The sequence below is a fragment of the Neopsephotus bourkii genome, unplaced genomic scaffold (assembly GCF_033783945.1).
Source record: "Neopsephotus bourkii isolate Nb327-2 ecotype Australia unplaced genomic scaffold, CSIRO-AGI_Nbou_v1 NB_1413, whole genome shotgun sequence".
Taxonomy (NCBI): Eukaryota; Metazoa; Chordata; class Aves; order Psittaciformes; family Psittacidae; genus Neopsephotus; species Neopsephotus bourkii.
Window position 1 is genome coordinate 492747 of NW_026901890.1, and position 26368 is coordinate 519114.

General features: G+C 38.5%; 1 protein-coding gene across 14 annotated transcripts in view; it reads right to left on the reverse strand.

Moving 5' to 3' along the window:
* The window catches only part of MPDZ (multiple PDZ domain crumbs cell polarity complex component), a 92380-nt gene that overhangs the window by 17572 nt on the left and 48440 nt on the right, over positions 1-26368 (reverse strand). For 3 of the 14 annotated variants that reach the window (XM_061367937.1, XM_061367931.1, XM_061367929.1), the window contains 14 exons: positions 26131-26254; positions 21951-22149; positions 19146-19187; positions 14792-14896; positions 14536-14631; positions 13843-14020; positions 11598-11708; positions 10988-11071; positions 8058-8159; positions 6787-6858; positions 3846-4008; positions 3037-3233; positions 417-508; positions 56-140 (listed from right to left, as the gene is read on the reverse strand). In XM_061367937.1, the coding sequence (XP_061223921.1) occupies positions 56-140; positions 417-508; positions 3037-3233; positions 3846-4008; positions 6787-6858; positions 8058-8159; positions 10988-11071; positions 11598-11708; positions 13843-14020; positions 14536-14631; positions 14792-14896; positions 19146-19187; positions 21951-22149; positions 26131-26254 (1650 nt within the window). The remainder of the gene's footprint in view (positions 1-55; positions 141-416; positions 509-3036; positions 3234-3845; positions 4009-6786; positions 6859-8057; positions 8160-10987; positions 11072-11597; positions 11709-13842; positions 14021-14535; positions 14632-14791; positions 14897-19145; positions 19188-21950; positions 22150-26130; positions 26255-26368) is intronic. The other 11 variants (XM_061367930.1, XM_061367933.1, XM_061367932.1 and 8 more) reach the window with 11 other exon arrangements.

The window sequence follows — 26368 nt, forward strand, 5'->3', positions numbered from 1 at the left end:
TCCCTTATTCAGAACAATGTTAATATTTTAGTCAATGAGAAAAACAAAAATTTACCTCTGGAAGAGTCCCTGAGGTACACTGTGAAGCCTCTATTGACTTTGAAGGGCAAACAGCCATCTGATTTACTGCATCTTTATTTCTACAATAGATTCAGTTAAGAAATGTAGTGAGAATGTAGTAATACAGCACCATATTTCTTAGAACAAGTTTAAGTCTAGTGCTTTCCTTTATTTCTGGCACTCACATTGCAAATATCAAAACCAGAAAACACAAGACACATTTAACAACTACCAAGAACTGGGTTCAAAAGGATACTTATCTAAAACAAAATGAAAATTAAACCAGAAACACTCTGTGCAAAATTTGAGCATATTAAAAATAATTCTTTTCAGACAGATCTTTAACCAGAACTTACCTAATAAAGATTATTTTTACTTTAGATGGTGCACACTTGATTATTGAGGAAGCATTCTGATGAGTCCTTCCATACAGTATTTGCCCATTTATCTACATAAAGAAAGGCAGCAATTATTTCCTCAAATATTTTAATTCCCTTAAATTATTTTTTTAAGCCTTAGAAGAATCCATTATCCCACATCACTAAAGAAGCAATTATCTTGAAATAGCAGAGTATATTGGTATATTGGTATATTGCTCTCGTGAGACCTCACTTGGAGTACTGTGTGCAGTTTTGGTGTCCTCAACATAGAAAGGACATGGAACTGTTGGAACAAGTCCAGAGGAGGGCCACAAGGATGATCAGGGGACTGGAGCACCTCCTGTATGAAGACAGGCTGAGAAAGTTGGGGCTGTTCAGCCTGGAGAAGAGAAGGCTGCGTGGAGACCTCATAGCAGCCCTCTAGTATCTAAAGGGGGCCTATAGGGATGCTGGGGATGGACTCTTCAGTAGGGACTGTAGTGATAGGACAAGGGGTAATGGGTTAAAACTTAAACAGGGGAAGTTTAGATTGGATATGAGGAAGAAATTCTTTCCTGTTAGGGTGGTGAGGCACTGGAATAGGTTGCCCAGGGAGGTTGTGAATGCTCCATCCCTGGCAGTGTTCAAGGCCTTGGATGATACGGTTTAGAGCGAGGTGTCCCTGCCCATGGCAGGGGGGTTGGAACTTGATGATCTTAAGGTCCTTTCCAACCCTAAGTGTTCTATGATTCTATGATTGTGTGCAGTTTTTACTTCCTTCTTCCAGCATAAAATTCCTTACAGTTTGATTTCAGACTAATACTGTCACAGTGCTAAAATTGCCTTTTGTCTGAGTTATACTGGGTTGACTTGGCACATCATCTATTTCCACTTGCCATTGATCATCTCATGACTGATGTAGTGCCAAAGCAGGGCCATGGGAAATTGTAACCGTAAGAAATAAATGGATCGCTATACCCACCAATGAGATATTATTCACCAAGTCTCAGCTCTGAGCTAGGCACTTTATATAGAGGAGTCTGAACACTTGTGCATTTACAATGTGAAGGTCTGGCACGACAATCATTGCCTTCATTTGACAGAGTAGACTCACTGAAACCCCTTGAAGCTCAGATATGATTCAAGCTATCAGTGTGAATTTGCAGACTAAGGCAAATTCACATTTTTTTAAGTTGCATTTCTTAGAAAACTACAGTGCAGAATTCCACTCTAGGAAATGGGAAATGATTAGAAAAGGACAGTTTGGACCTACACAAAGGGAAAATAATGCAACACGTACTGAGCTAGCACTAACAGAAGCAAAGTAGTGGCAAACAGTGAGCAACAGATGCAAGACACTGAACTGAGGGTTGAAGTTATGTCCACCAGGCACAGTCACGGGGATATTGAGTCTTGTGATCTACACTGGAGGTGACAATTCAGTGTTTGACATGGGCTTTTGAAGAACCAGGTAAGACTGTCAGCTGACAGATGGAGCATGGCCTACCACAGCCGAGGGATAGCTATTTAGGAACATAAGGAGCAAGCTCAGATGTCTCCTTCTCAGAGGAGGTTGAGACAATTTCTTGGCATCGGTTTTACAGCGTGGACAGTTAGCAAGAAATCACATGAGAGCAGACTCAGACAGACATGTTTCAATGGGTCCAGAGGATACTCAGTATCTGCAACATCAAGGTTTAAAAAAAACCCCATATGCATTTAACTGATTCAAGAGAACCATCTAGCAAGTAACACTGGACCCTGTAGCTATTAGGTCCCTCCATGAGACTGGGTCCACAGAGCCACAAATCTCTTATTTTGACTCCTAGTCTGCAACTGCCAACTTACGTTGTTTACACTCTCTGTGTCTCCCTCAAGCTTTCCTCAGTCTCACCACTGCCTCCCTGTACCATCTTGCCAGCACAACCTCTTAACACCTCCGTGAAGTTTTGAATTTACACAACACACTTCTGTGAAGTAATGTTTACCTACTGCTACCAGAAAGCATCAGAAAAGCTATAGCAGAGAATACACCTGCAACTATCATCAGCTGAACTGTGGTGATATAAAAATGGACTTTATGCTCATATACATATTGGGAATGCACTTTCAGTGGTTAGGTCTGCCCATAAGGCCACTAGTAAACAGAGCCAAAGTGTCAGGAGATAAAAGTCCATAATACAGATGGATCTGTTCCTGTTTCTACAATTTAAATTCCACTGTATATGTTACACAATATAAAAATATTCTATCATCATACTTCCAGGAGACAGAGAAGTAATTGGAAAATCTGGAACACTCCACAGATGCATGGACTAATGGACTGTTAATTATTTCCCATAGTCAGCAATATATTGCCCTTCCATACATCTCCATAACCCAGAAACTGTTGTCATCCCTCATTTTTGTCCATTTTAAAAGCACATATGTTAGTATTACTATAACCAACTGCAACTATCTGGCAAACAATGGAATGAAAATCTGGTAGCATTGTGATGTCAACTTGGATAACGCGGGGGATTTCAAAGCCCACTGAGGAACATCCACCCTCCAGCAAGAATCAAATATTTTAATGCATTTTTTAAGTTGGATTTCAGTAGAAATTGCAAAAACTCACCTCTAGTAACTCATCTGCAATTTGCAACCTGCCATCTTTACCAGCTGCTCCATTTGGATCAATTCCCACTATAAAGACACTCATCCTGGATCGGTCTTTGTTACCAGCAAGACTAAGTCCCAGACCTGTTCTTCCTTTTTCCAGTTCAATCAAGTGTAGCTCCCCAGGCAGACTTCCATAGCGCTGCACAATCTTTTCTAAATGTAAAAGTGTGGGCAGCAGAAGTTGGATTTACATTGGAGAGGTTCACAAGTCACCTACAGAGTCAAGATCAGTGTCCAGTGGGCAGTATCTTATAGAATACCAAACTGGGCGAGAAAATTTTAAGTGCACACCCACCACACCTTCTTTTAAGCTAAGCCTTAGGTGACTTATAACAATACTTCTAGTTCCTTGCTTTCCTTCTAACTTCAGAAAAGATTAAAATCTCCCTTAAAAAAAATAAATTAACAAAGAATGCAATAGTCTTCCCTCCAGTAACAATTTCAGGTAACAAAAGCTATCACACCAATTACTGCCATCAGTTACCTAAAGTACACTGAAAATCTTCGAGGCATCCTACATGTGAAACAATGAATTTGGACCATGAAGGAAAACAGAGTTTGGAATGCAATGAAGACAAACAAATTAGTTTTATATTTCATTATGTGCATCTGACCAAGCACAGCTGAAAACTGACAGGCACACCTAACACCCAAAACAGAAAGCACATAAAATGAAGTAGCTCAAACTGCATCCCCCCGTACCTTCTGCTACGGTGCTATTTCAATACTGAGTATTTAAAACATTCTCATATAGGATAAACTTACTCCAGCTGTAACCGAACTCATCCTCTTTATGCCCATCCTCTGGGACTGTGCTAGAAGATGACTGTGCGACATCACAGCTCATTCCTGAAAATGTGGAAGGTGGGGGCACAGGCAAGTTACACAGTGAAGTCTTTTCTTGTTCTAAATCAGATTGACCAAATACCTGCGGAAAATAAGAAAAACACAGAGACTAAGCAGATGCAGGCTCTGTGTAGGGCAAACTAGTATACAAATAAGTCAAATGGCAATGACTATGGCTTTGAAGTTTAAATACCAAGCAGCTGGAATTCTAAATTAGTAATAGGGCACAGAAAGGCTGCAAGAGATCAAAGACTGAAACAAACACCAGGCAAGGCAAGAGATAATATCACTCCAAAATGTATTCAGAAGCAAACAGACCTCACAATAAAAGCCCAATTCAGTAAAGTTTTATGTGCCACTTTACATTTCACAAAAAATCTCTAATGAAGACTCAATTTTTTTTAATGCCATATCTGTAAGAGACTTCTACTTAATTTTATTTTTAAAAGCTACTGCACGTAATTTCTCTCTATCATATGCTTTGGAAGCCAAACAGGAGGAAAGGGAAAGGAAAGAAAGCACTTGGTGCTTTCAAAAAATGCCCTCAGAAAAAAAGAGAAAATAACTGGCATATTAAGTGAAAGGACAATTTTAAAATAAAAGGAACAGACAATATCTGGACTTTTTCAGTCTTATTTACTCGTTTCCTACAAGCTGCATGGGGGAGAACAAACAAAAGAGGATACATATTAGATTATGAAGGAGACAAATACTTTTGGTCTTCATGCACATGGTCTATCCATATTCACAAAAAGTTTAAAATTGTTACTACATGACTACTGCAATATAATGGTTAAACACCCAAATCCAGAATCTGGCAAGCCTCCATTCAAGTCAGTTCCCTGAGGAATATGAGTCTGATTAGGGATTTGGCTAAGGGTTTGTAATTTTTATCATTATGGCTTGCTCACAATAAACACATAATATGAAACTTGTATCTGAGCATCATCATTCTGAAGCCTATGCATATTCGAGAGACCAAGGGATTTTGACACTTGGCAGATCAGCAGCTGATGTAAAAACCAAAAGGTCTTTAGTTGAAAACAAAGTATTTTTCCAACACTAGGATTTTCAGGTGTTGCCCCAGCTCCATAGGCCTGTTCTCACCATTTCAGCTTTCATTAAGTCCATTAGCTTAAGTCTGAACACATGGTGCTTCTGGGTACTGAAAACACTGAGACTTCTTCGCCAGAGGAAACAGTGAAATGGGTAACAACATACACCTTGGGAAACTCTAATCTGCTTTAAATTAAAGGCGTTGGGGAAAAAAAAATATAGAAGGTGACCAATTCAGTCATACCAAAATTTAAGGAAGGTCCCATCTCCCAAGGAAAATGTTACCTTCATTCTCTGTATACCTGAAAGTTTTAAAGAAAATGCCCTATTTCTGTTCCTTCATTCTGCTTCTGCTCGAAAAAAAAAAAAAAAATTATTTTCATAGAATCACAGAATCATAGAATGGCTTGGTTTGGAAAGGACCTTAAGATCATCCAGTTCCAACCCCCCACCATGGGCAGGGACACCTCACTCTAGACCATGTCACCAAAGGCTCTGTCCAACCTGGTCTCAAACACTGCCAGGGATGGAGCATTCACCACTGAATTCAGGAACTTGTCCTAGGAGCTTAACTAAGAAGTCATTAAATGTCAAAAGTGTGGTACGTTTTAATATGGCACCCAAGCCAATCATTTTATAAAAAAAGCATATAAATGCTATATGATTTTTTGTATCATATCAGTCACATTGATCTGTGCTTGAAATTTAAGGCAATGTCATCAGCTGACACACTGTATGACAAAACATCATGTAGGCATTATTTACAGTTTATACAGGTTATATTCTAAAACATGCTTATCATTCTAGCAAAGACACTGTTACCCATTAGAATAAGAGCTGGATGGAAACGGCATTTAGTAACATTCACGGCAATTTTTCATAATCAAAAATTCACGTATCCACCATGGAGAGAATTTGGTGACAGACCTCTACATCGAGAAGGGGTGAAGGGGAGAGCAGCTCTAGAAACATAGATTTTTCAGAGTGCTTCCTGGAGTTTTAACTAGAAACCTACATTACATACATTAAAAAATGAGGAAATAGAGGGTGAAAGCAGAACAGATCAGCAAACCTTACAGTAGTCTCTGTGTTATAAAATGAAAATTAATATACCACTTTGGCGGTATTCTTGGTAAATGACAGTGCCCAAGAACTTTGCAAAATCAAAGAAAACATGACCAAAAAAAAAAAAAAAGAACAAAAAATTGCTGTCAAAACCTCTGGAAGATCTATAACGTGTGGATCTATGGCTGACAGATTACCATTTATGAACCACGATCTGACAATAAAATGTTTCCTTCTGTACCAGTGTGCAAGAGTACACAAATCTGAACATGTCTGATGTTCAAGGAAATGCTGAAAAAATAGTAAAAGCAAACCTCCTTTGTAAGAAGCATAAAAAGGGTGTTGCAATAGCATTTGGGTGGAGGGGACCATGTCCTGCCTTCAGAATACAGCCTGCCACGCATGCACCATCAGCAGCAGAGGCTGGCCCCAACAATTTGCACACACATAAGACTTTTGCTCCCTGAATCGGGCCACGCATGAAAAACTTAAAATGCTTTAACTCATGAAATACTTTCAGTGGTCAATGGCACAGTATTTCATTTAAAACGCAAAGCACCAGACAGTGCATGAACCCATTTGGCTACCAGGGTCACTGATCACAGCCAAGCAAATACCGGAAATGTAGAGCAGCATTTGCAACAAAGGAGGCACACACAGAGGAAGAAACGTATCACAGGCCATGTACAAATGTACAGCACACATACGGCGGGATCCACTCACTGGAATCAAGACAAACCTTGAACGGTGTGGGAGCAAAAGGGTTAGTTGGGGAACAACGGAAGGTAACTCTAATTGGATTCGATACCTCCTACAGTAACAGAAAACAGTAATCCATGTTACAGCACCTTTAGCAATACACAACATTATTAATGAATAACTCATGGATTCATTTTACTAACTGCAGCAACTTTATTAACTCATTTGTAAATGAACAAAAGTATTTTAGGGGTTACTAAAGACCCTGATTCAGCAAAGTTTCTTACTGTACATGAACCTTAGTTCAGCAGAAGCGGACAGAGACAACAAAACACCATTTTAATGTTAAAAAAGGAATTATGCAGAACCTTCAAAAACATTACGTTTTCACTACAAATATGCACATTTTTTTAAAATATTTTGAAAATATAGAAAGTACAAGCCATCATTTACGTTACACTTCTACTCCTGTTCCTCAGAAATGCAGCAAGCACAGAGAGATTTCAAAAATACACATGCAATTATACACCATGTATCATAAATGCTTGTTATACATTCAACGCATTTGACAACATGAGAAAACAGACAACGGGCACACTCACTCCCAAGATGTATAACCAGTTACGAATTATTTTATTAATTCAGAAATGCATGCACATAAGAATGAAGCTTTTATTTATTACTGTGTTAGAGGTTAAGTCTGTTCCCAATATGAGTAACATGCAGTAAGCACTAACCACAGGAAACAAACAAACCAATTCTTTCATATTTCCAAAGATGTCAGCATCCTATTTATGGTGCATTAAAATAGTTTTAAATAAGCAGAAGAAAAATATTTTCAGCATCACAAAATGAAAGCTGTCAGTGTTGTTTGGGGATTTTTATTTTTTTTTTCCTAATGCAAAAACAAAAAGAGATATCAAACCTGGAAAGTCCTAACCACATGAAAAGAAAATGGAAGTACACAGCAGCAAAACACTTCATGCTGATGAGAGAGTTACACTCGGGTAGATCTCTTTCATAAACCACAGGGTCTAATTTTGTAATTGAAAACCTACTCCTTTGGTAGCTCTGATTGTATCAGATTTAGTGGCTATGATTAATGGAGCTGGCATTTTTTTTTAACTTCTTCAAAACTTTCTATGGGCATGTTTGTCTGTGGCTTTTTAATTCACAACACAGAAATTGCACTCTCATCAGCACAGTATTTCACCCAAAATGGTATAAAAGAATTTAAATGCAGACATACTAATGGCAAAGAAGCACACATATAACGTTTGGTGAGTGAAAGGCAGTGTGTCATCATCCAACCTTGTCAGTGTTGAACTGAGAAGAATCAGCAAACGGGTTAGTGCTGCTGAAGACAGCTGGCCTACAGAAGAGACTGTTCTGCGGGAAAGGCAGGGAAGGGTTCTAAAAGGTAAACATAATAGAAACTAAACACAATTTTACATGAATCCTTACTGACTCACAAAACAACACGTATTTAGTTAGCTGTTTGTGCTATCCAGACAAAGTCTGCTTTCTGTACTGCGCTACAGACATCTGAAGGTAAGCAAAACTCTATTTGTTCGGTGTTTTCATCAGCTATGTTTAGAAGACCATAAACGAAAAGCCTCTTCCTAACTGTTCTAGCCTACAAAGTGCACAAAGTGCAGAATTCAGCAGCATAAATAATAAAAAAATTGCTTGCTAATATTTGATATTTGTACTGTTTTGTCCAAGCATCTCAGCATATGGGATACTCTTATACATTAGTTAATTACAAAGTTGTTGGTTTCCCAATTAGAATAAACACAATTCTTTGTAATAATGCAGTAATTTAGTTTTATTTTGAAAGCCATTGATTAATTCTCATTATTTGATTTAGCTCCTGTGGTAACACACTCACTGTCTCACAAAAGAGAAGGTTTAGTAATATTAGGCACGTCTAAACAGACTTCATATTTAATAACAACGTTTACAGATCACTTTTTACGTGTCTGCATGCATATATAATTTTCTGAATTTATAATTTAATGAGACTAAATTCCCTAGTATTCTCCTAGACCACATACATGAAGACAACACAAGGAACTTTCTTATTGTTATTTAACACAAAATTAGTTTTTATATTTAGACAAAATTAAAGGACTTTAAAATAATTAAAGTATTAATATTGCTCATGCAGCTTTTGTTCTGTATTCTATTTTGAGATCAGAACCTGTTTAATAAAAAGGAAACAGCTCTGATTTTTGCATAATAATTTGGAAATACTGTTCAATGCATACTTAAAAGTAATTTCTACACTAGGTGTATCCATCTGGCAATTAACCAAATGTTGTAGGGCTGTTAAGTTTAACACTGCTGGAAAATAAGAAGCATAGTAAACGGAAAGGAACGTGAAAAGTTTGCAGTATCAACTGATATGTTTATATTAAAGTAATTTAATCCAGATACATGCTGCTGTTTAAAAATTACTTTAAACCATTTTGTTTTCTTAAATGCTCCTAAAAATAGAAAATGCCTCCCTAAACATTAATTCTGAAATATCATTTTTGAGGAAAAAAAAAAAAAAAAGTAATGTAATTTGGTAAGAACATATGTCTTGGTTCTACAGTATTTTAATCAATGACAAAGTAGAGCTGTGTTTGAATGGTTGCCCAGAGAGGCGGTGGCTGCACCGTCTCTGGAGACATTCAAGGCCAGGCTGGAAGTGGTTCTGGGCAACCTGATCTACTTGAAGATGTCCCTGCTCGTTGCAGGGCAGTTGGACCTTTGTAGGTCCTTTCCAACCCAAACTATTCTATGATTGTATGAACAAGGTTTCTTCACTGGTGAGTCAAAGTTAACAGGCAGTTTCCCTTACAAGATTTTCTGTTTACACATGCGATTCACATTTGATTTTTAATTTTATAAAAGGAAGTTTAGGAAAAGTACTTTGCCAGTGTATTAACCCTGCTATATTACATTTGTCACCTGCATAAAATTTTATATTAAATCTTGGTAAAAATTAATGTAACTAAAATAACCATCACAAACATTTTGTATATAACCAGTGAAATCCTAGTAAAGAGAAAACAAAAGATCAGCCACAGTAATTAAAAATCTTGCCTTTCGTATTTCATCATGATGGTATAGCACCTAAAATACTACTGCTAGCTCAAATTCTAATGCTTGAAACAGCACTGTTATTAATGTGCTTTTAATGGACCGATTACCATGCGAAAAAAACCAACAACAAAACACAGCAAGGTTTAGCATGCTTTCTTAAAAAGTCTAGGACAGGAAAAGCAAATGCTACAAAAAAGGCTATTTTTTCCTGTTACTGGGTTGTTGGGTTTTTGTGTTGTTTTGGGTTATTTCAAAACAAACCCTAAAACAACAGGATTTATTTTATATTTGTTATTTTTTATTTAATTAACTTTTGTTCAGCATTTTAATATGTCCAGGATGCTGAAGTATCACAAACTAGGTAGCATTTCATATAGCACAGTGCTGTAACCCAGCAAATTACCTGGGACCATAACCATTGTCATAGATTAATTCTTACTCAGAAATACCCAGAGCAGTGTCAGCATGAAACACAGATTTGATGGGTAACTTCCTGCCAGAAAAACTATCAACTAGCTTTTCACAATATTTGCATTATTTGGGCATTATTCTGGAGTACACTTAGGATCTTCTTACCATCTACAGAAGCCTAAATGAAAAAACAAAGGGAAAGAAACTGACTGGTTAGCAACACATCATTTGAAACAGACTGCCTTGCTAAATACATGGTGCTACCATATTAAAAATAGCTACAGTGTGCAGGCAGCTAGCTATCTGGGTCACTGCACATGAAGGCAGGAAATTCCCTTGTAAGATCTTATTATAAAGTACAGATGCAAGTTTCATAAGATGAAGACAATAAATATAATGCTATTTACAAAGATCACAAAGCAACACATATATACAGTAGATCACTTGAAATGTTTCTGCTTACAGAGAAAGACGGGTTTGTGAATAAACAGCCAAAAAAACCCCTACAAACTTAACAACTGAATACTGAGAAGAAAGAACTATATTTAAAAATAGCAAAGGAGCATTCTCTAAAAGAAAGTAAGTTGTGATAAAGTAATGGAATCATTCCCACCCCAAACTGGCCTGAACACTGAGCAGTGGCAGTTTTGTTCACATCACAGCAAATGCGAAAGCCTTACTTTAGTATCTCAAGCGTCAACAACCAACATTCAATAGAGCTTTTCATGCAACTTTACCTTAGATGACAGACGATAAAAGGGGTTAGTAGTTTTCTGCCCACAGTGAGCAGAAGCTGAAGAAGGGCTATAAAGAGAATCTGGCTGGGGAACAAGAGTTATGAGACAACTAGTAAATAAACACACAGCTTACACAGACTCTACAATGAGGAAGTTTAGTTTCTAGTGATGCAAGCAAATTATATTAAAACTCAGTAGCTTTTGTCTGCAATGTCCATGCAGCTTAGTGACAGAAAACTTTCGTGTACTTCTAGGTCCTTTCATTAATGTCCAATGAATTTTTTTAACAGGTGCTGTATTTCTGCATGCGTTCCTCGGACATGCTGCCAATCTCTAAGAGTTGGGTTTATTAGACTCCTACTCTGCCCCCCAACAAATTATCTTTCTTGAGGCTTTTCAAAATAGTTTGAGGACGGCGTGCTGGAGGGCAATTCCAAATCCAAATCGATTTCATTCTAAATGAAAATAATACTTAAATCAAATATTTATTCCTATAATGGCTGAGATGGAACTTCAAGGATTAAATATTGCATTCCCAAACACCACCACCTTCAACACTGTTTTATCTACTACTATGGATAACATCTCTTTTCATATTCTTTATGCTTACCCTCGGTTTGCTTATAATGCTCTGTACCATAAAGACTACAGGATTGCCTGCCTTCCGTATGGCTTCCACAGCTTGTTCATGGCTGGCATCTCTGAGATCAATTCCATCCACCTGTAATTGGAAGGCCTCATCTTAAAATTGCAAGAAGCTACAAGAATCATGAGTGAGCTTTGTGTTTTGGTTAGGGAACTCTGACTAAAACCTAAGCCCAAACCTTTGTTACTGGTGCAAAGGTTTCTAATGACTTAGCCTGAGGTCCCTCACACACAGGTTTGAGATTTCTAAGAGCACTAAAAGGACATCAAATAAATATTATCCATGGTTTTAAAACCAGGATGCGAATGTTCTTGGTTCGGGCTCCATATGTTTTCCCACAAGCAACATAATAAAAGAGATATGATAATGTGATAAAGAGGAAATAAGATAATGTGAAGAAAGTGGTAGCGTTTGCCAAATATTGCTTCCTGTAAATCCTATCTTGGAATAAGCTTCCTCCCAAGACATTATGAAATTTACAAACTGAAAATTGTTAGATGCTGGAGAATCTCTCATTATTGGGTATGATGTCAGTACACTGTAGTTTTCCCCCCAACCCCTTGGATTTTTTTGTGGGTTATTTTTTTTTTCTCCCAAAGATGATAAAACAAGTTTAGCTACTAAACACTTCGCACAGAAGGTAAACTTTCAGATCAGCTGAAAAGCTTTCTCTCTTCTAGAAGAAACAATTTACAAAGGATGATGAAAGACAAATTTTTGATTGGTTGTTTTTCTTCATTCCTTTGTATGCATTGATGTGTAAAAGAGTTTGTCTTGCGATGCAAGTAAGAGCCATGTTATGGTGAGGGTAGTATCAGTAAAGCATTTTTATAATGGCCATAATGAGAGCTAGAAGCTAACACAGAGAAGTTATTTGTTAGTGGCAATTCTTGAACACAAAGTTATAGAATAAGGAATACCCCTACCTTTTTAATTGCTTAACTCTACCTTAACTATCCAATGTAAATAAAAAGAGCACAAAACCAATCTGAGAGAGAAAATTCTACATTTACAAGGAACTGAAAAATTACACTAAGGCACTCTGACACTCCATGAGTGAAATACTGTATGCACTAGTACAGAAAAGCTTTGATACGCTACAACTTGAGAAACTGAAATAATCCATTCAGAAACACATTAACAAAGTATTAGTTACTTAATTTCACTCATCAACTCCAACTTCTGCAAGCACCATTGTCAGAGACCGCATGCATTTATAAAAATCCAGGTATACACCTATAAGTAATGTTTTTTAACTTTTTATCAAGGAAATTCCACCTCCAAACTTATACACTGGAAAATCTTCCACCCTACTGTAGAAAGTCGTATCTATATTAGGGTACTATTTCACGTTCCTTTATAAAGATCTTGCAGCAGAGAGCAAACTGAAGTTTAAGTATCACTGTGTAAAGCCAGCCCAGTCTCAGCTAGAGGGAGAATCACCACTTCTATCACCCTGTTTGTTATATTCTTACTGACAGACAATCAGCTAAGGACATCCGTCAGGGTGCAGAGGAGTGCAGTTCCTAATGGCCTGACACTGGAGGTGAGGTAATGTCTGACTTATGATAATCATCACAGGAAAGACAGACTCCTTTCAGTATACTCATTCTTCAAATCTTTAAACAAGAAAGCACAAGTGGCTGCATCAACACAGGACTGGCTAAGCCAAACAGAAATCTCAATAAATTCCTCCATGTGACACCACTGGCTAATCTGTCCTCAGGCATGGACACAATGCTCTTAACTTCCTCTGTACCAAATCCAGCTCTCGTCATGTAAGCAGGAAAAAACCTCTCTCGCCCTTAATTCCTGCACAAGAATGATGTGATCTGAGTAAGATTAATTAGGAAAAAAGCTTGGCATTTATTTGCATGATTTGCTATTCATTAGCTAATATGCAAAGGTAAAGCCTTTTAGCCTCACCAAAATTAAGCTTTTTCCTACACACACTGGTTTGAAAACAGGCAGCCAGAATTCCTGGCTTTGTAGCCCCCCATGTGTTTGCTCACAGAGTCCGTCATCTATGCTTTAGGCTGTATATTCAACTTGAAGCTGTCTGCACACAAACATCAGCAGATGGTACTATATACACTCTGTATGGCTCAAGAGGTGCCAGCTGGAGCAATTACACAGCTGTTGGCCCAGGACCACCCCAGCGGCTCCTGAGATGCCAGGGTACTGCAAGCAGAAGGCACTCGGCTGGTACCTCTACAATCCGATCTCCGGTTTTTAGCGTCCCATTTTTGCCAGCTGGGCTGTCTTCCAAGATGTGCTTGATAAATATCCCTCTCATCACTTCTCCATTACTCAGGCGGCTCCCCATCCCTCGTCCTCCAACAATGCTGATTCCCAGTGACTTGCTAGGCTCTCTCCAGAGTTCAACCCTGTTGTGACAAAACAAGGATCAAAATAAATGAAAATCTGCTGTGATTATGACAAAGCTGCACAACAGAGACACCTGGATTTGCACAACATTAAAAAAATAAAAAATAAAAAAATCAGAAACAGCTTCTCTGTGGAAAGTTGGCTTGTTTGGGGTTTTTTTGGGTGTTTTTTTTTCAGTGAGCGTTATCTACTGGATTGCTCAGAAAGTCTGCAATCGTGTCTGCTGTTTATTTTGGATTCTAATCAAAACTTTTAATACTTCTCTCTCTTCTTACTGCCTCCCGGAGAGTCAGTCTATAAAGACAAATTACTAAAGTAAGCAAGAAATTGCAAGATTGCAGCAATTAAGCCCAATGGCAGTAAAAATCAACAGTGAATTACTCCTACAATGCATAACATACATAAGTGCAGCAATTCTGTTGTTTTCTTACTCATCTTAAAATATAGTACACGATTCAATTTTTTTTTTCATTTCAGATGAAATTTTATACTGTGCAACTAGATCTGCACTTACTTTCTGGGCTGGTTCCAGTTACTGAAAGCTGCATTTTGAAGTTCGCTTTCTTCTCCCTCCCCCTCTTCACGTTCTGGAAGCTCTGGGAGTTCCCTGCTGATGAATAGGAACAGCTTTTTATTGTAATGGCTGCTGGTCTGAAGAAAATTCTCCATCTTTCAGCTCTTCTAAAATAAAACTTATCTTCCTAAATTGTGCAAAGTGTACAGGAAGTGTTACATCTGAGAGTTCTATGCGAGAAAACAGTAAGTCTCACCTAACAGTATGTGAAGACAAAAGCTCAAGTGACACAGTTCCCTCTGTTTGTTGTCCCAAACTGGCCATGTACTCGTCCAAATTTTCTGCTGGCACATATGTAATACTGCAATAAAATTAGACAGGGTTAAAGTTGTACAAGGACTGCTGGTCCTACCTTCGGTGTGTGTGAGGAATGATTATGAGAAAGCCTTTCAAGACTACTTCGTGGAGTCATTGACTTCAAAGCCACAGTGCTGGTATGTTGGGAATAAATAGTTTGTATGAATCCTTTGTGAGTTTGCAACAAATATGCATTTATGGTCAAACTAGGTAGCTGAACAGCACATAATTATCTGAGGGCTGGCCATTCCATTTTAAGTAAATGGTGTTTGAACAATGACAAGAGTGTAATAGAGACAATCCAGCTTCAATCAAAACAGATTCCTCGTGCAAAAAAGACAAACACTGACAATCTGTGAAATGTGAAGCACCATTACCATCCTAAATGCTGGCTGAAAATGCTTCTTGAAGTCAGCTTGCAGGAGGTTTTGTGCTTTCCTGGGCAGTTTTTTATCTATTTTAGGTTTCCATGCTTTTGGTGAAAAGCATTGCATGGGTCTGGACTTACAAATGTGTTACAGCACACCACCTGCGCTGCAGGGAGCAATTCCCTGATCAGCTCCTTCCTCCAACCCTTCAGGCACTCCCAGCCAGCTTGGAACAGTCAGACAGTTAAGTTTCACCAGCCAAATGATGTGCAAACTCTAGAAGCCCTGGTGTAACCTGACCTTGTTTGAATGCCTTGAACAGAAATGGCCCAATAGGCTGGGGAGGGAGAAACAAAGAGGAGAAAGATTAAGCCATAAAGAATATTTCTTAAAAAACTTCACTCTACAGGCAAAAGGACGCCATCATCTAAACTGGGTTACTTAGATTTCCAACCTTTAATGATGCTTTGTCTTCTTAAAAACCCTTACCTGTTTAATAAGCAACTCAGCTATCAGATGCAAGTCTGCCAAGAAGTAAGGCTGATGGAAAAAGAACACCAAAAGAGTGCCTGTCTGCTTAGCTGTAGCTCAGTTGAAAGAAACATGAACATATTTTCTCACAGAACAGACATAGCAAAAATAAAAACAAAAATATTGACCACTTCACAAGGACATCTAAGCTGCTGAGAAGAGATCTCCTTCAGCTCCGAGTCTAACTTTGAGGCCTCTTCTGTCCATCACTACCTGACTGCCACCAATTCCCCCTCTCACTGGTTTTCTGCTGAATAAAGCAAGCAGAAGAAGGCAGAGAAGATAAACTTTTAGACGATTAATGCTGTCTCTCCAAAACACTCTACCAAAATTAACCTAAGGATCATCTTTATTTGTCTTCTTCATCTGTGCCCAAGCACGTTCCCTATCTCCTATTTACCACATACAGAAAACTGCAGAAGATGGTCATTAAGGAAGTGCCTAGGGTGCTGAATAGGAGGAACTCTCCAGTTCTTTTAATGGGGATCTAAACCATTCATACTATCACCAGTTTTTCTCTTCATTAAATCTCTCCCCTTCTACTGCTTTTGTGTTCCTTCAAACACAAGAGGTGTTATGTGCTTGACATGAAGTGTTTTCATCTTTAAATGCTGGGGAATTAACGCACAATAGTGAACAAACACTCAGCAGGTCACTTACTCTAATCTGTGTTCCTTAAGGACTTCCCAGCACTGGGAAATATGCAAGATACACAGCATTTATTCTGCAAAGCCCTAGCAGGGAAATGGAGAGAAGAGGAAAAAAGAGATTTTGAAAACAATCACTACTATTTCTCAACCATCTCCAACTCCACACGTTAAACTATAGCAAAGTGCTAGCAGTATGGTCACAAAACACTCAATGTAAGGTGCCCCTAATTGTGGCAGGTGGGTTGGAACTAGATGTTCTTTAAGGTGCCTTCCAACCCAAACCATTCTATGATTCTATGTTTTGGGCAAATGCTGCTGAAGAAGCACCACCCACTAAAGCCCGTAAGAATACCTTGCCTTTAAAAAAAAGCCACAAGATGTGCAAGCTGCGTTTTGATAAAAGAAAATGTGTCATTCATCTAGTTACATTTATCATTTTATGCCAATCATATTCATTAATCTTCACCCTATAAAAATATGTAGGAAATAATGTATTTTCCCTTGACAGACAGCTGCAGTAAAGACACCAGAACTGCAAGCAAGGTTTCTGCTGGCTATGAGGCTTGGACAATCTCTTTCATGCTTAACTGCAGCTGTTAAGGAGAATGGCAGCCTGCTAAAAATAAAACAGATATGCCCAGATTCAGCCTGGATGCGGACAGTGGAGTGTGATCACTGACAGTGGAGTGTCCAGTATCTTTCAAATCCTGTCCAGTCCTTCTGTGCAAGGACCATGTAGCGAACAGCTACACAGGGTGTCAAGCTTTAAAGGCAGTAGTAATTTTTACCTCATACTTCTATGCAACATCAACATTACAGATCTGGTAAGCAGGAAGCAAACCATATGCACTGTGATACCCTGTTGTTTTTTTGGTATATGAATAAGTAACTGACATTGTGCTGAGACATTCAAAAGGTACGGCTCAAAGTATGATGTCAACCAACTTTATATACTACTTAAAAGCACATCCCAAAATCTCTCTTAGGTAGCTAAGCTTCCCTTTCTGTGAACGGCACAGAAACTGAGAAGAAAAGACGTCCATTCCACCATTTAAAAAAATGAACACTTGTGTTTTGAAAAAAAAAACATACAAGAGAAAACTAAATTACATGTGTCAAATGTACGAAAAGGTGTATTCTGTGTAGGGGTTCACGTTTGTTTCTTGCTCATGATTTCCAAAGTTCAGTTAACTGCAAAGGTTTCCCTAACTGCTTTTATTAGCTAAGCTGCATTACTGATGTGACTGTACTCCTCCCCTATCTCCTTTTCATGTTATTATTGAAATGAGAAAGTTATATAGGAAAATCTAGTTCTGCTGTAAGTTAGAGTTTTAGGAAATATGTGTATCTGAAGATCATCTTTGATCAGTGGCTGTCTAACCTGCCCTGCCTTCTGAGACATGCAGTGAGGTTGTAGTGTACTAAAAACCTTGAATTTGGATCTGCTAACAGTTTTTTTGCTGTTTAGTACTTCACGGGCAGACATGCCACAATTTTCAAATCCATTTGCTGAATTGCTACTGTAGCTCACTTCTTGGAGGTCACAGTGAGGTCTGAAGACATTCAGCATCATTCTGAATATTCTGAACAACAATCCCAGTGTGTGACTGGGATTATGAGAAGCCCAGACAAAAAAAAAGTGTTGGACTCCTTCAGTCAACTCTGTTGACCCTTGTACTGTAAGTGGAAATAAGAATCCACACAGCCAACTGAATGGCCCCTGAAAAAGGGGCGGATAATTGCCTTGATATGTTCACAGAGAAGAGAGTAATAGAAACATGTGCCAGAATCTAAGGATGAAGACACAGAAACAAGGAAACAAGTAAATGGCTGCTCTACCATTGTGTTGCATTTCTTATCTGCAAGAGAAGTTAAAGTCAACAATTTCAAGAGAAAGAATATGCAGGGTTTAATAATTTCCTCTCTTTCACAGCTGTACAGTTTGAAGGAAAAAGTGTTCTGGATTTCTTTCTTGAAAGCTACAACCACCCTCCTCCCCGCAGAGATACGCACTAGCAGTGAAAGCAGTGACAATGAAAACACCAATGGTGTACATATGAAAATATCTTGTAAACACAAAACCGCATGCAGTACAGAGGAACATTTATCGCATGCTTGACTGAACAGCCACACAAAACCTTGAAACACTAACAAACCAAATAACAAAGTATGAAGAATGCTCAGGACAAATTACTGTTGTTAACATTTAAGGTCTAATTTGAACCTTTTTATACATGAAGTAAAATGTAAGTGCCACAGAAAATATGACACTGAGATTAATCCAGATATTAAGTACATCATCCTCATGGAAGTTCTAGCTGTGAACCCTTTATACACGCACACGCACACATACATATGCTCTGAACATGTTCTGGGGTGGCTGACATAGATTAAATTTAAAAAAATTAACAATACTTTTTTTCAATACAGGTGTTTTCATTCCAGTCTTAAAAGTATGCTCCAATTTTCAAGGTTAAAGCAATATACACATATATATATATACCCACACACACTCATGTCTTTTTAATGGAAATGTATATAAACATTAACGTGCAGCCACATGTACACACACAAAGAGAGAGAATATGTACCTATATCTGGATATATACCTGACATTACCATGGATGTCATAAAAGCATGGAATGATTTTACAGACAAACTGCAACATAGAGCCATAATGAGTGTCTGAATCGCCAATACTCACACATAACAGAGGGCCTGATCATCAGCAGGTGCTGGAGAAGATCTAGAATGTGAAGCATATGAGGCAGTATCTTTTTACAATGGTGTTAACAAATGTCAAGTGTCTCATGCTGAATATGAGAGGAATATTTATGTAGTTAAAAAGTGTGAGCTCCTTTTTTTTCCTGTTTTCTTTCTCCTCTTTTGTTTTCTTTTTTTCCCCCTTCCACCTCCGCTTCATCTACACCTCCCCCAGAAAGCATCTGCTCTTTATTATTTTCTATAGCAGTGATTATTAACAAGCATGGAAAATGGAATTGCAGTCTATCTTTCTTGATCAGGAATTCATCCCCACGTTTTTTGGCAGGTGAATTCTGATTCAGCTCTGTAATTATCTGACAGATGTTACAAGCAGCTGCTGCTGAGCACAAAACACTGGCTATTATTACAGAAATATAAGAGCTCCTGGCAAGGTGGATTGATAAGTGAAACAGAATGCATTCTGTATGGCCACACATCTGTTTTTCTACACACAAAGGGGGAAAAAAATAAATACCTTAGTCTGAAACTTATATTTCTGGTTCTTGAACTATTCAAAATCAAATATCCTTCAATAAAATAAAGCCTTTATGTGGCAAGTAAGAACAGGTTTATATTTTCTCAGCAAATAATGTATGCCAGTGAAATAAAGCTTTGAAATGAAAATATTTCTACTTAATCACTTTTTGACAGGCACTTTGCTACCCAAAAAAAGCTCAGTCGTAATGTGCCAACTTTGCAGCCCTGTATGGATAAAGAGGAATGATATGTAGACAGACACATCTGAGTGCTTGTGCACCCTTGTTTCCCATGGAATACATCAAAGAGATGCAACTTGCTCATCAGAAATGCTGGCCCTTAAATAGCAAATCCTCCATAATGGTGCACCACACTAGCTCTGAAATAACATCTACATAGCTGGGTATCTCCCTCGGAAAACATGAACATCTGACATAAGATAATGCTTCATATTTGGGACATCACCCACGTTTTTACTATAACATTTTTCATGAGATCCTGTAGCCCTGTCCTGAAAGTACAAATTACAGAAAACTTTAATTATCCTGAATAGGTTTGTATCAAACTATGTAGGCTCAAAAATATTGTCCTTATTCTTGCTATAGACTCCTTTAGGTGCTACCAAAGGTTCTGGTCTTTCAGTTCTTTAAAGCGCAGAAGCCAGCTTCACTTTTAAATCCTTACGGGAATGCACCAAAGAACATAAATATAAAATGAAAGACAAAATATCTTAGTAAGAACATGAATAGCAACTGCCCCTCTTTTGCAAGGTCTTTCAGAAAGGGGATGAACTTTTCTCTGCAAAATCTGAATATTCACGTCTAAGACAAGATTGTCGTATTTCTGACATATCTGTAAAAAACTACAAAACTGATTGCCACACAGTGTAAAGTGCAGCAGCTATAAGAAGATAAGGACAACTAATGAGCACACCTGTGTTTGGATACGTAACTGTGGCACTAAAAAGACTCCTCACAGGAGGATGGTGCTGTGTCATCTAAGCAGATGCATACACACATGCATGCATGCATACCAACTGATTTCAGTTGTGGTAGTCAGAAGTATAATAGAGTTTGAAAGCCTGTAATAAAAGTCAATGTCACATTTTATCAGCGACTCATACTGACTACAGAATTGACAATAATGTAATTCATTATATGAGCATATCCAATTATTTAAACAAACTTGCATTACACCATAATCGTAAATCTGTGACAACTATGGGGCAATTTAACTTACTATGCACAAAGAAGATACTTTGCCTATCTGTTCCCAAAATGCCAGGTCTCTTCAAAGCTAGAATACTTCTGTGGAAGAACCAAATGCCTTGCAGCCCATTTTGAACTGAGAGATACCACACAGTTACCTGTAACGGCACTGGGACTGAACTGACCCAATCCATATTACCACAGGTATGAGAAAAACAGCTACTAGATTCCTGGAGTTGCATTGGTGTGTTTAGAGCACTGTCTACAAACTAAGGAACAGCTTTATTTCTAGATGGTGTACGTGGGTAAAGCTAACTGCATAACCATGACAGCTAGAAAGAATTGTACTTTAAGGGAAAGTTAAAGTGCTGTAAAATGAGCGAACTTGAGAAGAAGAAACTTTCTCATCAAGGAAGCATATTTTTCAGAACTTGTATTAATTACTGCAAGTTTAAAGTAGTACTCCCAAAAGCAGATATTTATGGACTAGTGCAACAGCTCCTTTGCATGTACTAATAAAAACTTGTGACTTCACAAAATAGACTATTTCTGCTGTTTGTCACAGATGTACTGAAAACATTTTAAATTTTACTTTTGTGCATTAACATCATGTGTCATACTTTCTGTCTGGCAGTCAAAGCCAAAATTCATTAGAAAGATTTCCATGAAATTAAATCACTTGTGCAATGGCCAGGACAGTTCACCTTTGAGAAACACAAACACCTTGAGGAAACCCCCACTTTCTTTAGAAAAGTCATACTATGAAAGCAAAACTCTAATACCATTTCTTCAACATCACCAGGCAGGGCATTAACGATCATGTTTACCAGTGACAGTGATAACATTAGTTAGAACATCCGAAGCCTCTCACACAAGTGATTTTATCTTTCAACCCCATGAAGTTGTAATCTGAAGGTGAATTATCCATCTGAAGCTGTAACTTAAAGGGAAATCCAAGTTGTAAAAATAAACAAAAAAATTTATTTAGAATACTTCCATGAATAACCAAATTTTGATTATTAGTCTCTTCCTACCACAATTTATCATCTAGCTTTACCTACTTTATATCTGGTCCAATGAGCGAATGCCTTCTTAGCATAGCCCGGGCTTGTGCGTTGGTTAAGTCAGTGGTTGACTCTTCATTAATGGACAGGATGCAGTCCCCTACACCAATCCGTCCATCACGACTTATTGAGCCTCCATGAATGACGCTGCGGACTATCATTCCTGAACCATTTTTATTGGAACTTACTGTCATCCCTACAGTGAAGAACACATTAAACAGTTAGTAATGTCTTTGAGAGCTCGCTCTGAAAAAGAAATGCAACCTATGGCAGGGAAGACAAAAGCCAGCCAGCTCACCTGCCAATGTCAGCAAGCCTACAAACATTGCTCTTACTCTCTTGCAATCTCCTCTTTCCAATCAGCAGTTACAAATCACAATCTCAGCATCATTACTTTACCTTGTGTCATTTCACATACCAGGCTCAACATAAAAAAAAAAAAAACAGAAAATAAACAAAAAAAGGTAATTAAATTGTTTCTAAATTTCTAAAATTTACACTTTCCTGGATGGTTTACTGAGTTTATACACCACATGTCAATTCATTTTATGATGGTTCTCATCAGGAGCACGGGGACAATACAACCACATACTTATTTTCAACAAAAAGCCTGAATAAGAAGCCACTGACCTAGTAGTTTCCTTCCTGTCCTCCTAGGTGGGCTATTGCTTAGGCCTAGAAGAAAGTCCTGACATCTGTGACAGCCTGTGCATAACTGGTGGATTCAGTCTGCTACCTAAGATACACCATGATTCCACCTGTGGCACAGCAAGACATTACTTCTTAATGTTTATACACAACATCCAACTCCACTTTCTTTTCACTAATAGGATGTTTTTTGTGACTGTTGTTAGGCTCATGAGTTCTCACTATTATTTTCAGGACAGTTGATGCTCACAAAATCAACCCTGATGACAGTTCCAGGAAAAGTTCTTAGCTCTTTCCTAATAGAAAAGTAGCCGAAAGGCCATCACTCTGGACGTCTAGCCAGTGGATCCAGCTTCCACTACCTTAATACTGCCAAACCCATTTTTATCCTTTTTTGTGTGCTAAAGCTTTCCTCTACTAACAAGAAGCCACTGAAGTAAGACAACCTTATAGAGAATATCCTCTGGAGAAGGGGGCAGTGACTATTCTGCTATGCGTTCTCTTGGTTTTGCAGGTAAACATCAGGCTAGCAAGCACTGGGAGTGCAGCTGTGTGTCTTCACCTTATTGTTCAGACTGTGAATCTGTACTTTATTGTCCAGACTGTGAGTGCAAGATGAAAGCTACCCAGAGCAAAACTACTGACTATGAAAAAATTCTAACCATTTATATACAAACACAGCTACAGAAGACAGAGACTGAACACTTTACTCTGTGACCTTAGACCCTGGGAGACTGACTGGCTGTACAGGATTTAGAAGGCAGCTATAAACCCCTGAGTCTACTCAGACTCAGCCAACCATATAAACATCTGCATATACACATCTCTCTCAGAGAAAAAAATTAAAATTAACCATTTAAAAAACAACACTAATCTGGATATTCATTTGTGCTTTTTAGGACTCCTTCCAGGAAATAAACATCTCTTAATAGTGTTGGCTCCTCACACCCACTCCACCACACTCCTCACAGCTGAGATCAACATAGTTGTCTAAAGTACTAAAAGGTGGCCCTGACTAGCAAGGAGCGCTCCAGTAAGCTTCCTAGACACAGAAATCCATCTGCTTCTCTATTTTGGTATGTGGAAGTTCACATTTCTCTTTTTAAAAAACTGCAAAACCCATCTTCACGATGGTACTTTATATTAAACTGATGAAAGAATATGGTGTAACCTTTGACTGGAAATTTATGATTTGCCAGAAAATTGTATCAGCTGTGGTCAGGTGTAATTTAAACATGGGTCAGCAGATCTGTGATACAGACACACAATGCCACTGACATTGCCTTGCTATCAGTAAAAGTAGAGGTAAACTGCCTGTCACCTACCTCTCAGATTAGTAATGTTACAATGTTGAGCACATCACCAATGGCATTTACCAGAGCCATCCTGCAGTGGATGCCCCAGCATTTACACTCACATATGCCTTCCAAAACCATCTCTCGAGAGATCTGCTCACACAGGTTTTGCAGTCACAGGTGAATGTAAACAAAACTCTGCAACAAGAGTGGTCTCCACCAGAACACAGGCAGTGTGCATAGAAAAGCAAATTACCAAGAAAACAGCTGAAATGTGGTCACACTTTGGACAGCCACAGTTTCAGGTTAAAATGCAAAGTTGCCAAATGCATCACACAGGACAATGACATTTCAGCTTTTCTGGCACGTGGGTCCTCCATCCTCTTATGTTTTAAAAATCACAATCAAAAGGTTAGAGCTCCAGCTATGCCTGCTCTTGAAGAGCTATTGCAAGCTGTAGATGACACCGTTTAAAGGGAAAAAAAGAAGTACCAGCTCTCAACTGAAATAATTGATGCAGCTGCAGCTCTCAACATCATTCACAGCTCTTGATTTAGCTCCTTTTGCAAAAATGAAAGTTAAAAGCAGTGCAGCCATGTGTATAAATTGGTTGCAGTGCCCAGGCAGATTCCCAGGCCAGAGCACACAAGAGCCTGGAAGAAAAAGACCAGAGTCAAAAGCCAGGAGAAAGCACTATTCACATTCATACCATGTATATATTAGAGGCCAGTCTTACTTTTCTTGCATGTAATGTCTGCTAGTGTGTCTGTGCCCCAAGTTTGTCTTTTTATGCTGTATGACACTTGACAAGAAATTTGCTTTCTATGTTCACTGCACTTAAAATACTCCTACACCTACATATAGACTGCTTTATGAAGTTAAGAAGTTACTGCAAACAAACCTGTTTTTAACAAAATCCAAATGGCTGGAACTGGTCTGTGATCTGCGCTTTACACAGCCTAGCAATGAGTCCACTAAAGACAGTAGTTACGCAAATATCTCATACCAATGAAAGCCAAAACTTATACCCATCTCAGCCTTGCCTAGAGCTTCATATTCTGGGGAGGCTGATTTTATACCAGATCAGTTTCTGATCCAGTCTGGAGGCTGGCTATATCATGGACAAGGTGATATGGGGCAAAATGAGCACCCAGCCATCAGAAGGTATTTTATACCAGGCAGAAGCAGCCACTGAATTACCACATCACAGCATCCCATCCACCTCTGCGTAGCAAGGGAGTCCTGAGTGGTGTCTGTTCATGAACAGCCTGTTCTGTGGAACACCCATCTTAACAGCATTTGCGAAGTCACTGCAAACAGGCAGCACCGTCACAAGCTCCTGCCCTACCAACACCAGAGTCTTCAAGGACATGCAGCTGGACAGAAGAAACAGCACCAGAACCTAAATCAAAGTAAATGAAGACTCCAGCCATGAACAGGAGGTGAGCACCACCGCTTCTCACCACAAAGCCTCCCTCGTGCTGGCTCTAGAAACTGTCCTGGGAGGATGCAATCCCCATGCTCCCCCTCACACTGCCTGGGGCCACATGAGAGTCCACAAGAGGACTCTGAAAAACATTTCCATCTGTTGTGCTTATTCACTCAAAAATGTGTCTCTACTCGGTATGCTTTGGAAGTTGCAGACACTCAAAACTCTGAATTTCTCTACAAAATTATAGTATCACTGAGTTAAACCTATTAATTGCATCAATGATCTGAATTTCAGAAATACTGAGGCACTTAAAACATATGTATAAATCCGTAGCGAGGAAGCTAACAGCTTGCTAGACCCTTCTGACTATCCTAGAGAGCAAGACCATTTTGTGTCTACATACATTTGAAACTCTGCTCTGTTGCTCTTAAACCAAAGTGTTCTCCTACAACGTTCCTTGGCTGTATCTTGTTCTTTCCCCACATTACATAAAGGTATAGACATTAAAAAACAATGTACTAAAATTATTACCTTAACATTTAAGAATTACTAAGCTCCATTACAGAGAAAAAAAATAGTAAAATCTCAGTCATACTGGAGACTTTACTTCTGTGTTCACAGTGACAGAAAATGGATCCACTGCTACCCCAGCCAAGCAGGGTAAGGGCAGCAAAGAATGAATATCCCGTTATGCTTTCCATACTAAAAGGAAAATGCTTAATCTTTAATAATAAGACAGAAAACCTGAGAAAAACAGAAAGCCATGTTCCTGAAAAGGTTACAAAAATGTTAGCTACCTTACCTAAACTTGAATTGCCTTTTGCGATAGTGATAGTCTTCTCATACACATTTTTGGCTGAATTTGGGATTGTGGAAATTCCCTCCAACGCTACAGGGCATCTCTTTTCCATCAAAAGCACTTGATCCTAACACAGGGGAAAATAATATAAGATCAGAATACTGTGATAAAAAATACAATTGGACATACTGAACTCAACTAATCATACCTTCTACAAAAGCTAGGTGCATAACTAATATAG